Source organism: Mycosarcoma maydis, chromosome 5, assembly GCF_000328475.2.
Source record: "Mycosarcoma maydis chromosome 5, whole genome shotgun sequence".
NCBI lineage: Eukaryota > Fungi > Basidiomycota > Ustilaginomycetes > Ustilaginales > Mycosarcoma > Mycosarcoma maydis.
This window is the reverse complement of record NC_026482.1, coordinates 432,288-447,115: the sequence shown is the minus strand read 5'-3', so window position 1 is coordinate 447,115 and position 14,828 is coordinate 432,288. Positions and strand designations below refer to the sequence as shown.

Below are 14,828 nucleotides of genomic sequence, written 5' to 3'. Positions count from 1 at the left end.
ACTAGGCTCGGAACTCACTACATTCCGGTAGCATTTCAAAGCAGAAGCCGGTCTCGCGCGTGTCCCGCCAGCCTGTCTCGACCGGTTGCCGAGTAGCGTATCGCACATCGAAATCTCAAAGGTGTAAGAGCGGCTCAACCAACAAATTGAAAATTCGTTCCGTGTTCTCGTGTCCGTGTTCTGTGCTCCACGCCTGCCAACCAACAGCTGCACGGTCCAGCTCTACTCCACACTGACAGCAGCGGTGATTCCAGGAGATACGCGACAACTGCAAGCAGCGGTCTGCTGCCACGGTGCTGAGCCATGTCTAAATAAGTCGAGACCAGCACTGTGACTGCGTTTGCGGCGCTAGTCAAGCGAGAAGAACCAAAGCGGAAACAAACAGCGTGAGCGCATCGATCTGTTGAATGACACAACCTCGTGCTTGTTCGTTCGACACTTAGCACGAGCTTTCGTAAGAGCACGACCATCCCCATCACTATAGGTCATATTCGTCTACCTCTCTTTCGTCCTCACAACATGTCGAACATCCCGATCGCCGACGATCTGGCCCAAGCATTCAAGCAGGCCGATGAGTCGGTGCGCGCCATTCTCGTGCAAAACGATGGCGGACTTCTCAAACTCGTCGAATCAGCACCGCCTTCAGACGCAGATGCGAGCGACAAGCAAGACTTTGTACCGGTGCTGTCCAAGCTCTTTGCCAACGATCCGCAACGCAGTGGATACGCTCTGTATCGTCTCGACAGCCAGTCCGCGTCAGGCGAGTGGGAGTGGCTCTGCTGCTCGTACCAGCCAGACGGTGCCAAAATCAAGGAAAAGATGCAGTACGCCATCACGCGCTCCTCGCTCATGGCGGGTCTCACTGAACGAAATTTTCTGGAGACCATCTTTGGTGCTACACCCAAAGACTTTCTGTGGCCTACCAAGTTGCGCAACAGCCGCAAGCACGACTATCAGAATCCCCAGCTCAAGACGGCAGGTCTCGCTGCGTCGGAAGCAGCAGGCACGGGTTCGGGAGGCGCACGAAGGAATTTCGGCTCGGCCAGCAAGGCAAACAACCTCAGATCGGCGCAAGAGTCATCGACCACTGTGTTAACAAGTGCGGCATCAGGCTCGACGGAAGCCTCCAATCTTGAAGCCACTTCGGGTGTGACTGGTGTCAGCAAGATTGGCTCATTGCAAGATACGACTCGAGCGGCCGAACGTCCTCGACCTGTTCCTGAAGCAGAGCAACCTTCAATTACCTCGGCTCCTACCCCAAAGAGGTACAATTCGCACGAGTTCACTTCGGCTTTCAAAAGCCCTTCGCCGCCTACTTCTGAAGATAGAGGCGAAGAAGATGCTTCTGCTACTTTGTCAGCGGAGAAGGACGTCAATGCCAAGCAGTTTGCTTCTGAACTGGAAGCGCCCGAGGAGCCAACGACACCACGTGCAGTCGCCGGAAACACCGATAGCCTGTCACAGCCCACGGTACCGTCCGACTCGACACTCCAGGCAGCAGTCAACGTCAGTACAGCCATCGACAAGAATGAACCAGAGTCCAGAGTGACCGCAGCCGAGCAAGAGTTTTCCGAGACCAAAGCGCCGCAGGAACCTCCTACGCCCTCAGCTGAGACATTGGCACCTCTCTCACAGCCAACGCTGCCAACTTCGCTCGGTCAGGCCAGCTTGAAGGATGCAGCGTTTGCGCAACAAAGCAGCTCGATCTCGGTCGGATCTGGAACTGGTGCGTCCACAACCGGGCTTACACAACGCGAGCAAGAGCTCGCCGAACTGCGAAGGTTGCAGGCGACCGAACGCGCTGGGGCAGCTAGCAGCAATGGCATAGGTAGCGGTGCCGGTGGACCCGCCGTCGGATTCAAATGGGGTGATGGAGTCCAAGAGGCGATCCAGGGGCTTGCATCTACGGCGTCCGGAACCTCTGAGTGGAACCTGGTGGTTCTGGCGATCGACCTTCGTAGCGAGACGGTCGAGCTCGAATCGCCACCTCGCTTTGTTCCACCTGCAGATCTGCCTTCAGCGCTGAGCGACCACGACCCCCGAATCGCATTCTACAGGCTGGACAATGTATCGCTGCGAGCGTCGAGCGAGAGCGTAGTGGCGATGCTATATTGCTGTCCCGCCTCTAGCGGTGTCAAGGCGCGGATGATCTATTCGAGCAATGTGCTGATCATCCTCAACCATGTCAAGGGCTTTTCGGGTATGCGTGTGGTAAAAAAACTCGAGGCGTCGGACAAAAACGATCTGACGCACTCACATGTCTCAAATGAGATCGAGCAAGTACTTGCACAAGAGAAGCACAAGTTTGCGGGGACCGGGATTGATAGTGAAGCGCCTCAGACTATCACCAAGTTGGAAGCAGGATTTTCAAGGCCTAGAAAGGCTGGTGCTTCTAGTCGAAACTAGGTTCGTCCCAGCATGTTGCATCTGCAACCAACATTGGACTAATCATAGCCATGACTTGGCGACGTCCCTGCAGCAAATCATCATGCCAAACAAAATGCCTGAGTGCTCTTGTGTCACAGCCACAGTGTGTTCGTGTTTGTTGTCTGGTCGCGGGTTTTACCCAACGTGCGTGTTTTGATTAAGTGTCATGATGCTTGACAGAGCGAGGGACCCTGAAACGGACCCAGTTCCGGAGCTCCATTCGCGCTTCAAGCTTCACGCTTCACGCTTCACGATTGGCGGCGCTTATATTATATTTTAATCAGAATAAGTTGGAGCGCGACACACAAGCGTGAAGGTGTGTATTCTCGTTGCGATTCACGATTCACGGATTTATGGTTCGTCTGCAGCGGGTTCGTAAACTTTTGATGTTTGAAAGGCATAGAACATACGTGATATATAACGTAGCAGTAACTGGTATTGCAATTCTGTGCACTCACGACTTTGTTGCGCAAAACGGCATCTCGCTGGGCCACGCCTTTCTTGACGACCACCGTCATCCGCTGGTGATTTCTTTGCGTCAACAACACCATCTCTGCCTATCGCAGAACTTGGAGCGTTTTGGCCAACCCACTTTTGCTGATAGCAGCCGATTGACGGCTTGAAGAGAGACAGCACCATGCCGCAACGACATCATCGGCACCGCACATTGCGCCTGCGCAGGCATCGCCATCCCAGCGTATCCACATGCCAGCCGGACCGTCCGCGATCACTTTCCGCATCCGATTCGGACTCATCTTCCAAGAAACAAACCGACATTGAGCTCGTTGCGCTTCCCGAAGTGGTGCTCGAGGAGCGCCGGCGTCGAGCTCAAGACGCGAATAAGCTGGCCAAGGCACGGGCGATGCTCGATTCAGAAGTGCAGTATGCCTCCACCGACAGCACGATGCTGCGACCTACCACAACCGCTCTGACTGTCTCCTCGGATTTGGGCAGTGTCACTTCTGAAAGGGAAAAGGAATCTTATCTCGAACGGCTTGCGGCACAAGCGGAAGCAGAAGCAAACAGCAGTACCAAGCGCAACAGGGGCGCAGACGGTGACGACGATGACGATTCCATCCATGATCGCAGTCGATACGGTGCATATGGTATTGTGAGGAGGGTGGTGGAGAAGCACCATCGCAAAGTGCAGAAGCGGGAGAAGCAGAGACGGATGGACCGTCTGCGCCGTATCGCCGCGCTCGACCCACTGAAGGAGGGCGAGCGGCAGCACGGTCAAGCTAAAGAAACGACGTTTATGGCGCTTATCCGAAAGTACGGCAGCATGGCACAAGAGGAAGCGCGTAGCCCCACAAATGAGCGCCTTGGCGCCTCAACATCAGCCGAACAAGAGCCAGCGATGACGGACGCCTCTCCGACGTCGGAATCGTCTTCGTTCGACGATGAACACAGCGCATATCTAGTGGATACCTTGGAGGTGGTTGACCCTGGTGTCTCTGCGGCTGGTCATCTGTCGAACATTGGAAATTCGCTCATGTTCCCCAACATCCCTGGACTTTACGATCGAAGACCGGCGATTGATCTACCGGCAGAGCGGGTGGACGCTGATACCGCGGAGATGCAAGCAACATTGCAGCTGGAAGAAGGTCGCCACCCAGCGGCGCGCGCTGCCATGACCAGCCAAGCTGAGGACGACCTGCACCTGGATGCCTACGTACACGAGCTTCTCACCAAAAAGCAAAAGTTTAAACGAGCGATGCAAGGTGTATGGGCGTTTCTCAAGACGCCGTTGGGAGTGATTGCGGGTATCTATGGGTTCTTGGTGGTGTTTGGCGGTGCAGCGCTAGTCTTGTTCTTGGTAGGAGCGATTGACAAGGGAAAGAACAAGGACTTCTGGGTCGAGGTGTTCAGTCAGTTTGAAAATGGACTGTTTACGATTACGGGTGTTGGATTGATTCCGTGGCGATTGAGGGACACGTGGAGGATGGCTTGGATTGCCTACTACCAGCACCTCACTTGGAGGCTGAGGAAGAAGCAAGGCCTACCTAGACTCGTGGACAAGAACGACGTTCCATCGGTTGTCGCAGCCAAGCAGCATGGTAAGAAGAAGAAAGCATCCTGGGCAGACGAGGATTCGAGCGACGAACAAGAGGGTGTACAGAACATGGAGCTGTCGCCGGATGTGGTGCTCTCTCCGCACCAAGCTGCTCATCTGCACGCATTGCAAATCGCGTTTGCCGAATCGCAATCGTGGTACCGACCACACGAGACGTTCACGCACCATGCATTCTCGATCTCGCTCGCACTGTGGATCACGATCTGCAACGATCTCAACTCGCTGTTTCAATGCCTGTTGTGCGGATACATGTGGGGATACGCTACGCACTACCGTTCGCGACCCGCTTGGTCGACGGGCATTTTCATGCCGTGTTCGTTCTTGGCGGGCATTGCAGCGGGTGTATTGATCTGGAAAGGCGGAGAGAAGAGTAAGAAAAAGAGAGAGGTGGAGGAGAAGCTGCTCGCTGCGTTTGCCAAGGACGTTGATGCTCGCGTCGAGGCGATGCGTCGAGAGCGGGCGGTGAGCGAGGACAAAGTGGGCGTGGCAGGTACAGGCAGTGCTTGGCCAGCGCAGACGCGGTTGACAACGGTCGATGAGGTGGGGCCAAACGCTGAACAGCGGATCGATCTGGATGCGTTGGCGAGCAAGATCGCTGACCAGCACTGACATTCACTGACATTCACGCTGTCACTTTTATACATTGAACATTTCTATTCCGTGATTGCAATTGCCAATTTTCCCCTAACGTTACCCTTCCTGGATCGACTTTGCATGTGCATGAGCAAGTTGCCGTCAGGGATGCGACGTGCCATGGGAGCAGCCCACGTAGCCGACACAACAGTTGCAGCAAGACGTTGTATGGCCGCCATGCTACCCTCACGCTTTCAAGGACAGCGGCAAGCGGAAGGAAAGCAACGTCCAGATGACACTCCGCCAACCCATGACGAGATTTACAGGACTGGTATCGGGCATCCGATCAGATCCGAGCATCGTGAATTGTGAATTGTGAATTGTGAATTGTGAATTGTGAATTGTGAATTGTGAATTGTGAATTGTGAATTGTGAGTCGTGAGCCGTGAGTCGTGAATCAGCTGTTTGTGGTTGTCGATACGCCGAATCATGCGAGGATGGCCGACCTCGCACTCACGACTTTCTCCGCGCGCAAGTGTCACTCACGACTTGTTTGCCAGTCAAAGTCGTTGATCGTGTATGTTTATTCACACACCACGCACCGTGCACCGGAGTAAATCTGTTCGGCCATTTCGACTCTGCAATTTGCACTCGAGAGACTCACGACTTGGCACCAAGATTCCATAGAAAGTCTCGCCAATCAACTCCGGATTCACAGAAAACTCCACGCGACTTGTTTGCTGCATGAGAGTCGCAGAGTGGATGCGCCTGGGTGTTTAGTGTAGTTAATTATTCGTGATTAATAAAATGAGCAACAAGCTGGTTATCTTTTTGTTAATATTCACGATTAATGGTGAGCAATTGAGCAATTGCTATAGCAACAAAGACGGACGTGTGAGTTTGACAGCCCCTGACGAGATTCTTGATTCGCGATCCACAGTAGCACAGACTCGCCTGACGCGCGCACGATTCGTGATTGATTCGCTATTCGGACAGCTGGATGATATTCTTCGAAAGCTTGCATGTGGCTGGCTGCTCAGGGAGCTCATGCAGGTGCCTGTGCTTTCTGCTCCTTCATATCACCAACCCCCTTTCCTGCTCGACCTCAACGAGCTTCTGACGGACATGGCCATCAAGTGAATCCAGGATGACGACTTACGACTAGATACCCGCTATCGGCTTACACTTTTGTGCCAAGATCATACCCTGCAGCGTTCTCCTTGACGCTGGCTTTCCGTCGTCGCATTCGCAGTGGCATTGTCACTTGTATCCAAGCCCCAAGCCACTGCTCACACTTTTTCATACTATCCCAATTCGCTCGGCCCAAACATGGGCAACATCAGTTCGCGCCAAGCTGAAATCTCGGTCGATTCGTTCGTTCTCGGTCTGGCGCACATTATCGACTCGGCCTTTCGACGTATCAATCGCGCACTATCCACATTCTCGAGCTTGTTTTTCTCGAGAATCTTCGGCTACGATGTAGTGTTCGTCGACACCTCTTCGCCGGCCTCGGCGGCGCTCACTCGGAAAGAGTCGTTGGTGTGTGGACCGGGAAATGTCTGCATCGTCCCTGCGAACCGTGTTCAACAGCGTCAATTGGAGAAGAAGAGGAGGAGCGAAAGGAGGAAGAGGGCCGAGGCAGCAGCCATGGGCGACAAGCTGTTGCACAACCACAGATACAGTATCGTCAACAGCGTTCCCAATAGTCCGGCCAGAGAGGATGTGCACGCCAGTTTGGGTCAAGTGGCCAAGGCTCCCGCTGCTAGACCTGCCGAGGAGAGGGAGACAGTGAGTGAGAGGGAGAGGGGAAAGCTGTGGGTCATGGGCAACGTTGCTGCGTCTCATCGCTCACAACCCAAAACCGAGGTGCGCATCAACCGTCTTGCTTCTTCGCCGCTCTCGCCGGAGCGCATCGATGAGCATGTCTTACAACGCGTGCAGGATCAACGTTGGCACGTGCATTCCGATTCTACCATGATCAAACGTCAAATCCAACCAAGAAAATCGTCCAGATCGACCCAACCCAGCCTCTTTTCCGCTGCACGAGTCGAAACGCCTAGTGCCAACCGTGGAGGAGCCAAAATCGCACCGGTTGTCGAGACGGACGAAACGGTCGCAGAGGGCGCGTTTGATTCGGGACATTTGACCCGGCGCAAGCAGCCGTTGCATGCTGCAACAGTGTTGCCGCCAGGGGCGCTTTCGCTGGGTGCTTCACCGTGGCAACCCACTTTCCGACACCCATTCAGCGCTGAGCACGAGCCGTGGCAGATGAACACGACGGTAGTGATGATGAGCAAGCCAAAGCAGCACATGAAACAGCAGCAGCAAAGACCGAAACTGTCGTTGGATATACAGACTGGTCCAGCCACCACGCCGCCATTTGCTTCGCCCATCAGCGTGGATGACGACGCCGATCAGTCCGTCACTGCGCTCCAGGCCGGGTACACCATCTCGCGGCCGCCATCTGCCGCGTCGTCGGCCAACCACAACCGAGCACGAGCATCCATGGCGCGCAAATCCATCGATGCCATCTCGCTACGTTCGATCGACTCTTCGCATCCCAACGCCTCGGCGGCCATCGACGTCAAGCTGCTCGCCACCAAAGCCGTCAAGGAAGAGCGCGGAAGGAAGGTCTGGAAGGACCATGTGAACAAAGCGGCGATGCAACGCTGCCTGCAACAGCAACATCCAGAGGGCGGCAGCGGCATGGGCATGGGCAGACGCTTCAGTGCCACCACGCTCGCAGCTGGAGGTGTAGGCGGCCTGGCGCGCGTCAAGACCAACGAAGCCGACTTGCTCGGTACAGGCGCAATGCGCAAGCCAAGGAGAGGGTCCAGTCCAAGCTTGGCCCTCCAGATGCCACTCACTAGCGGCAGAAGCACACCCGTATTGAGAGCCGAGTCGCCACTCCATACCATTTCACACTGCTACCAAGCGTGATGCCGACGCACCTTGACATGCCCCACAGATACGTTTTTCAGATAGCATCCAGATGTCACGATTATGAATTGCTAAAAAAAAAGAAAAAGAGTCACGAGTATGGAAAGTGCTTCGCACTTGCAGTCAAGTTGGTAATCACGAATAGTCACGAGTTTTGTGAGTGCTGCTATACGTGATTGCAGGGAGAGAGCAAAAAGTGTTGGTTGTAGGTGCTGGCGCGATCAGCCAAATACGAGCGCCAGGACGGGCAGAGCGACAGTCGCCATCAACGCCGAGACGTTATTCCAGCGTTTGGCGGTGGTGGCGGCGGGACTGTCGCTGCTGACGCTGTTGCTGGTCGAGTTTACGCTCTTGGAAATGGTACCCGAGTTCAAGCCTCTGGCCAAGCTAGCAAAGCCGACGCCCGAGTTGCCGTTGTTGCGATTGGTGGTAAAGATGGAGTACACGTTCTTCAGGAAGGCATCGCCCACGATCCACTGCAAGTCGGTCTGACTGGACGAGCCCAAGCCGAAGAAGGCACCCAGACACTGAGAGCCCGACTGGTCCAGGGTGCCTGCTACAAAGTCGGTGCTGGGGATCGTGTACTGCTGATTGCCAAACGTCAGCGTTGCATCGACTGACGAGCTGCACGGGAACGAATAGTATCCGTTGCCCTGGGATCGAGAGTTGGCGATGTTGGCGTACAGCTGCTGAACAACAGAATCGGGTCCGCCGATCAGGGTGGTACCAGTGTCGATGGCTGCACGAGTTAGACCGTTGAGGGGCACATTGGCTCCCATCGTACCGATAGCGCCCAGACGAACCATCCAATAGAGCTCTTCGAGGAGCGAGTTGTAGCTGATATCGCCTTGGTAGAGGCTCGTATTGGTACCACCGAGCGTAAAAATCCCGCCCGGTTGCGTCTGATCGCGTGTAGAGAGACTGGCTCGCTCCAGGTAGAACGAGAAGGTGTCGATGCCGGCAGCGACCCATAGTGGAGGTTCACCGGAAGATGCGAGACGCTGAAAGCCCATACCCATGATACCTTCCATAGCGGCACTTGTTAGACCAGAGCTTACCGAAGTGGCTACGGCAACGTGCAGATTGTTGACCGTGGTGCCAGCAAGCGTAAAAGTGTCGGTGGCTTGGTAGCCATGTACTGAACCCGAGCCATACTGAATGTCGAACGGAGTCGACTGGTTCCGAAAGGTGCTGCTTGACGAAGGCTGGTAGTATTGCGAAGAGATCCACAGATCGGAGGAACCCGTGTCGAGGACCACCTCGTAGTCCTTGGCTGGTGTACCGCCCGAGAGGGAGGCGACCCAGGAAGAATCATACTGTACGTTGGTGAGCCATGTAGCGCCCGCACGTCGTTGGTTTTGCGATGAATTGGTCGGCAAGTTGTACTTGGATTGAAGAAGCGCTTTTTGATCGTAGGCCCAGTGCAGAAGGTCGTCACCAGAACGCTTGACAACGGATCGCTTCTGAATGGGAATGTGCACTGGCGTGTCGGCGCCGGTCGAAGCAGGAGCAGGAGCAGCCATCGCAGCTGAAGCGGCGAGGAGGCCTGATGAGACCAGCGTGGCGCCGGTAAACTTCATTTCTGTAATAAAGCAGCAGTAAAGTGTCGTGTTTCTGCTGCTAAATCTGTTTGCACCAAGGAAAGCAAGAAGCTCTGAAACTCAGAAACGGTATGAGTGCAGGCGTAGTTGGGATAACGACCGAAGCTTGTGTGATGGGGATGTTCAACTACTTATGCGAATGGAGGGACTTTTCAGACGCAAGGAATAAGCTGCCTGATGTTCTGAAGTCAGCGTTCCATACGGTCACTCAAGAATCACTCAAGTCGAGCAACGAGGGCTTGGACAGGCTCCATGCGGCCTTCGGCAAAGCACAGCGTCGGCGCAAAAGAGAAAGAGAGAGAGACCCTGAATTCTTCTCAGTCTCGACAGTGCGAGTCAGCAGCGACCTTCGTAATCACGAATGTCACACAAGAAACGGACGGCGTCTGCAACGTTGCACAGCATTCTGTGATTCGTGATTGTCTTGTCGGCCAAGCCGCGTGTCACAGAGAAAGAGAGAGAGGCGCCGCCTTGCTGAATTCGCCAAGCTCTTCTTATGGGTATGACGTACATTTTGTACTGCAGCACTGCAGCAGCTGGATGAGGAAATTGTTGTCCTGGTTCAGCGTGACACCTCTGTCATGATGCCGACATGTAATAAGCGAGGCTTCTTCTTGTTTTTTTTGTTATAATTTTCAAGTCGTCAGGCACGGCCACAACGGAATAACATGCAAAGCGGTGCAGCCAACCCAGTCATCCATTTATACGACGTTGCGCAATCCACAATCGTCGCCATCGAGGCTCACCGAAAAAGAGTAAGCACTCTCCCTTTTCACCGGTATCAGCACGCAGCACGAGTAAGTGCGACTCATGTCACAACAATCACGAAAATCAGCCTGCTGACATCGGACGAGCCGGTGTCATGGACAGATCTGTTCCTCCACTAACGTTGTCTACTGCCACCTTATGGCCGCGTTCCGCGTGATTGTGTCGGCATGTTCGTGTCTGTGGGGGGTTTTTTTTTCTTTCTGGAAGACGGGCCGAGAACCCAGACATCGTCGTCGCCAACCGTAGTGCGATTCAAATGATTTTTTTTGGATATCACCAACACAGGCGGGGCTCCAGACTCACACTCATCTAGTGTCGAGTTTGTGCTGTCCATAGCTCCATGTGCTGAGGCGGGACCATGACACCGCCCGTTCTAGACAGTCAGCCCTGGACGTTGTCGTGCACCTACACACAGTGGCTAGTACGTCACATTCTGACAGGACAGTCAAATCGTGAATGTGAAGCGTCCATCAATCACGAATCACGGATCTTGTATGAATGAGAAAGAATTTACTTTGCAAGTGGGTTTGTGAACGGCTTCATTCGTGATTTACGATTCTGGACAGGTTTGGCAACAGCCGCTAACGACACCTCTTGCTACCGCATCAGATGGCAATCTTGCGGATCATAAACACATATACATGGTATCCGATCTCGATCTTCCTCATCTGTCCGTTTCTCTGTGCTTCTAACACACCCTGTTGCTTCACTTTGTTCTGCTCCAATCCACTTCCGTTCTTGTCCAGCATCCTCACATCTTCCATCCTGAGGCATGCTCCCAATCGCTTCTTTCTGCAAGTGGTTTCAAAGACACTGAGAGCTCGTGAGAGCGTCCGATGTTCTGCGGTGACCGTTAGGATGTATCCGCCGGTTCGGAGCACCGAGAACCACGATTCGAGAAACAAGTGGTAGAGTTTGGACAGCGATTGCGACGCTTTTTCCCGCTTACCCCACGGTAGATCGGTGATGATGGCATCAACAGAGCAAGAGCCTCCGACAAACGATTGGAGCGCAGAGCAATCGGTACCGTCGATGGCTTCCAGTTGCACAGAAACAGCTCCGCTCGAGCTTGAGAATCCAGCGAGATTCGAGATGCAACGTGCGCGCTCGATAGTTTCATTGTCGATATCGCAACCCAACACTTGGCCGTGAAGTCCTCGAGCTTCCATCATCGCTGCGGTCTCAAAAACCAGTGATCCATGTCCACAACAAGCCTCGAGCACACGCAGCGGCGCAACTTCTGGACCGGACTGCACACCATTCAGAGTCTTTCGCTCCGTTGGTAGCGGAAGCGCAAGCGCTAGAGATGCAGCTCGGTATTCGGCCATGGCTGTTCCTCCAACCAATAACGCATTCCTTCCCGCCGGTCGTCGAGGGTTTGCTGTCGCTGGTGGAGGCAGTTTAATCATGAACGCGATCTGTCCTTCCGTCTTGAGCGCCGGATCGTCCTGTTCGCCGAGCTCCTTTTCAAACTCGTCTCCGATGCCGAACCCGGGTAAGAATTTGAGCGTGATATCCACCATAGGCTTTTCCAAATCGACTCGCCAGTTGGTCGGAGCATTCAGATCGGTATTAGGCGTGTCGGGACCGTTGAGCCAATCCCAGGCAAGTTCGCCCACATATCGTTCCATGGTCTGAGTGTTGAGACTTGGAAGATTGTACGTGGCCCGGTCAACGGTGGCTCGATATGTGCGGCACGAAGTGGCGACGGGAACACCGGTGGTTGCGGCGACGATGCATTTCCAGCTTTCGAGTGCTCGGTCGAGCTGCGAACGTGACGCCTCCCAAATGTCGTCGAGTAGCTCAAGCAACTTGACCTCGGAAGGAAATGGCGCACCTTCATCGGTCTCGGCCTCACTAACGGCTGAGCTTGTCGCTTCTTCGACAGCTGTAGTTGAAATGGTTGCTTTGCCATCAGCAGATGGGGCAGTCATGGAGCGAGATGATTCGTTCTTCTCGCCATCTTTCTGCAGGATAGACGGCTTTTGGATGATCCCTGGCGTGGTCGGTTGCGTCGCCAGCTTCTTGCCCTCCTTCTTTTGCAGTGCCTTGCGCAGCTCTTTCGCCTTCCATTTGGCCCTTTTGCTCGCACCGCCAATGTGCTTTTCGTGCTTAAGCTCCTTTGCCAACTCTCGCGGAAATTCACGCACCGCCGTCAGCAAATATGCTGTCTTGGCGATACCGAGCTTAGCATCAAAATAGACTTGCAATGCATGCCCAGCGAGCTTGTTATCCAGCACCTTGACGTGCCCAGAGTGGATGCTGGAAGAAACACCGAGCTTGTGTGTCAAGGCGTCCTCATCGCCGGATGCACGCAAGAGCGTTTGCTGCAGAATCTCGCGTTGAGCAAAGTCTTCGAATCCGCCAAACACTTGAAACACGACTGGAACGTCAACAACTTCCATCGCAGCTGCCATCTGCTCATTGTTGCTGCTCCTGCTCGATGATCCAGTATCGACGACCGGATAGTCTACCAGCTGTCTCACCTGTGTCAGCTCCACACCTTGATCGTGCTTGGCATATTTTTGCGGCTCGGCCAATCTGGATGCCTTTTCCTCGATCTCGCTTGTGATCAGGCTCGAGATGGCAGTACTTGAGAGCAGAGTCCCAGACTTGTGAGCTATTGCCAGCCCCTCTGGTAGTGTCGCTTCTGCTGCACCTTGAGCTGTACCTGAACCGTGAGGCGTGATTGACTGCCAGTCTTCTCTGGCCCACCAAGGTAAAGCGTCTTCAAACGACCATTCGTCTGTCCAGTACTTGATCGCGTGTAGATAGATGTAAAGCTCCTCTGGTTTCGGGTCGGGTAGAAGTGGGATTTTGCATTCGGGACAGAAATCAGATGACTGTTCTCGGACTCGCTTCTGCCAAGCTGTCTCAATGTCGACAGGTCGATTGAGACCTTTTGTTGGAACATCAGCTGTGTCCAATTCTAGTTTAGCCAATGCTCGTTTGAGTAGTTCGTCGGAAGGTCGACTGGAACGGCCATTGGGCCCAGGGACGTGAACATTTTCGAGGCCTTCTCGAGCAATCATGTCTTTGAAGAGCACTTCGTCCTTCCACCTTGCCCAGTCCTCTTGTCCATCCTGATCGCCCTTGATCGCATCGACGATCTTCTCGACTTCCTTGTGCCCGATCTCGCCACCGACTTTCTTCCATTGATCAGGGATGACCTCGGCAAAAGCAGAACTATCGACTTTGCTCCATACGTCGTGACCGTAGATGGGATCGTTGCAAATGGGATGTCCCAGATACTGGACGTGTACACGAATCTGATGCGTGCGACCCGTGATGGGACGACAAAAGACGACCGAAGAGTCGTCGGAAGCGTCGTACGAGAGGCGAACAAATATGGTTTCGCAGTGTTTGCCTTTTGGGTGGACAATGTTGACTCCGCTCTGACGGTCAATGGTCAGGATCGGCTGTTTGCAGACGACCTCGCCTTGAGGGAATTTGCCTCGCACACGACAGACGTAGGCTTTGTTGACTTGTCCAGCTGCAAATTGAGCGCCGAGTCTGGATGCGGTCTCCTTCTTGGTCGAGCAGACCATGATACCGCTCGTCAGTCTATCTAGGCGATTTGTCGTATACACCATGTCGACACCGTGCTCTGACTGGAGGAGGCCGACCAGCGTATGACGCAAGTATCTCCCTGCAGCATGAACAGGTATCGATCCCGGTTTGACAATCACTAGAATTCCTTCGTCATCGTCTCTGTGAATGATTTTGATCGGTTCATCTGTTACCGGTGGTTCGTGTCTGTGGACACTATTGCAAATCTTGTCGCCGTCGCCAAGGATCTGATGTAAGTCGGCTTTTTTGGCATTGACAGTACATATCCCCTTGTGAATCGCCCATACATAGTACTCCTTGGTGCGATCGCGAAACTCAGTCGTCATGATCTCGATGAGCTCTCGACCAAACCAACGCAATTTCGAATATGTCTGAAACTCGTACCAGTAAGGCTGGGTTTTGCGAAGCCCATTTTGACGAGTGGTTACACCAGTCGCTGCGTTGATCGCCTCTGCACCCCTGTGATGGCCCATGCTGACAGTGTAAGGTGTGCAACAAGAGGTGCAGCACGTGGTGGTGCTGAAGCTACGCCATGCGTCTCAATCACGAGTGTCTTCAGCCACACGGCACGCGGTGGATCAGCGCTTTCTTCTGAAATTGAGCAAAATTTCAGGCGAGGAGCTGAAATCAGAGACCGATTTCCGGAATTTGTCTCAAAGCCATCATGACTGTCACTGATGTCGACGAGAGCGACGAACACAGGAAGCTTGAGCGCAGAACGTTGCAATGACGGCAGTACAAATACAGCGATTAAAAAAAGACCAAAACAGAACAAAAGTGCGATGCGAACGAAAGACAAATGTGAGAGAGAGGGAAACGAACGAATGCGAACGTGCACGGAAGGGTCAGTGATATGGAATCCGAAACTGATAGCT

At 53.9% G+C, this 14,828-nt stretch overlaps 5 protein-coding genes across 5 annotated transcripts; 3 read left to right on the top strand and 2 right to left on the bottom strand.

Annotated features, from left to right (window-relative positions):
• Positions 1-519: 519 nt before the first annotated feature.
• On the top strand, positions 520-2,406 carry UMAG_02181 (uncharacterized protein; the record flags this gene model as incomplete). The annotated part of the gene is made up of 1 exon (XM_011390229.1): positions 520-2,406. The coding sequence occupies one exon, from the start codon at positions 520-522 to the stop codon at positions 2,404-2,406; it is 1,887 nt and encodes a 628-aa protein (XP_011388531.1).
• A 658-nt stretch (positions 2,407-3,064) lies between these two features.
• UMAG_02180 (uncharacterized protein) lies at positions 3,065-5,110 on the top strand (the record flags this gene model as incomplete). The annotated part of the gene is made up of 1 exon (XM_011390228.1): positions 3,065-5,110. The coding sequence occupies one exon, from the start codon at positions 3,065-3,067 to the stop codon at positions 5,108-5,110; it is 2,046 nt and encodes a 681-aa protein (XP_011388530.1).
• A 1,293-nt stretch (positions 5,111-6,403) lies between these two features.
• UMAG_02179 (uncharacterized protein) lies at positions 6,404-8,014 on the top strand (the record flags this gene model as incomplete). Its single annotated transcript, XM_011390227.1, has 1 exon — positions 6,404-8,014. One exon carries the CDS (start codon positions 6,404-6,406, stop codon positions 8,012-8,014), a length of 1,611 nt encoding a protein of 536 aa, XP_011388529.1.
• Positions 8,015-8,235: 221 nt separating this feature from the next.
• UMAG_02178 (uncharacterized protein) lies at positions 8,236-9,594 on the bottom strand (the record flags this gene model as incomplete). Its single annotated transcript, XM_011390226.1, has 1 exon — positions 8,236-9,594. One exon carries the CDS (start codon positions 9,592-9,594, stop codon positions 8,236-8,238), a length of 1,359 nt encoding a protein of 452 aa, XP_011388528.1.
• Positions 9,595-10,988: 1,394 nt separating this feature from the next.
• UMAG_02177 (uncharacterized protein) lies at positions 10,989-14,426 on the bottom strand (the record flags this gene model as incomplete). The annotated part of the gene is made up of 1 exon (XM_011390225.1): positions 10,989-14,426. The coding sequence occupies one exon, from the start codon at positions 14,424-14,426 to the stop codon at positions 10,989-10,991; it is 3,438 nt and encodes a 1,145-aa protein (XP_011388527.1).
• Between the last annotated feature and the right edge of the window lie 402 nt (positions 14,427-14,828).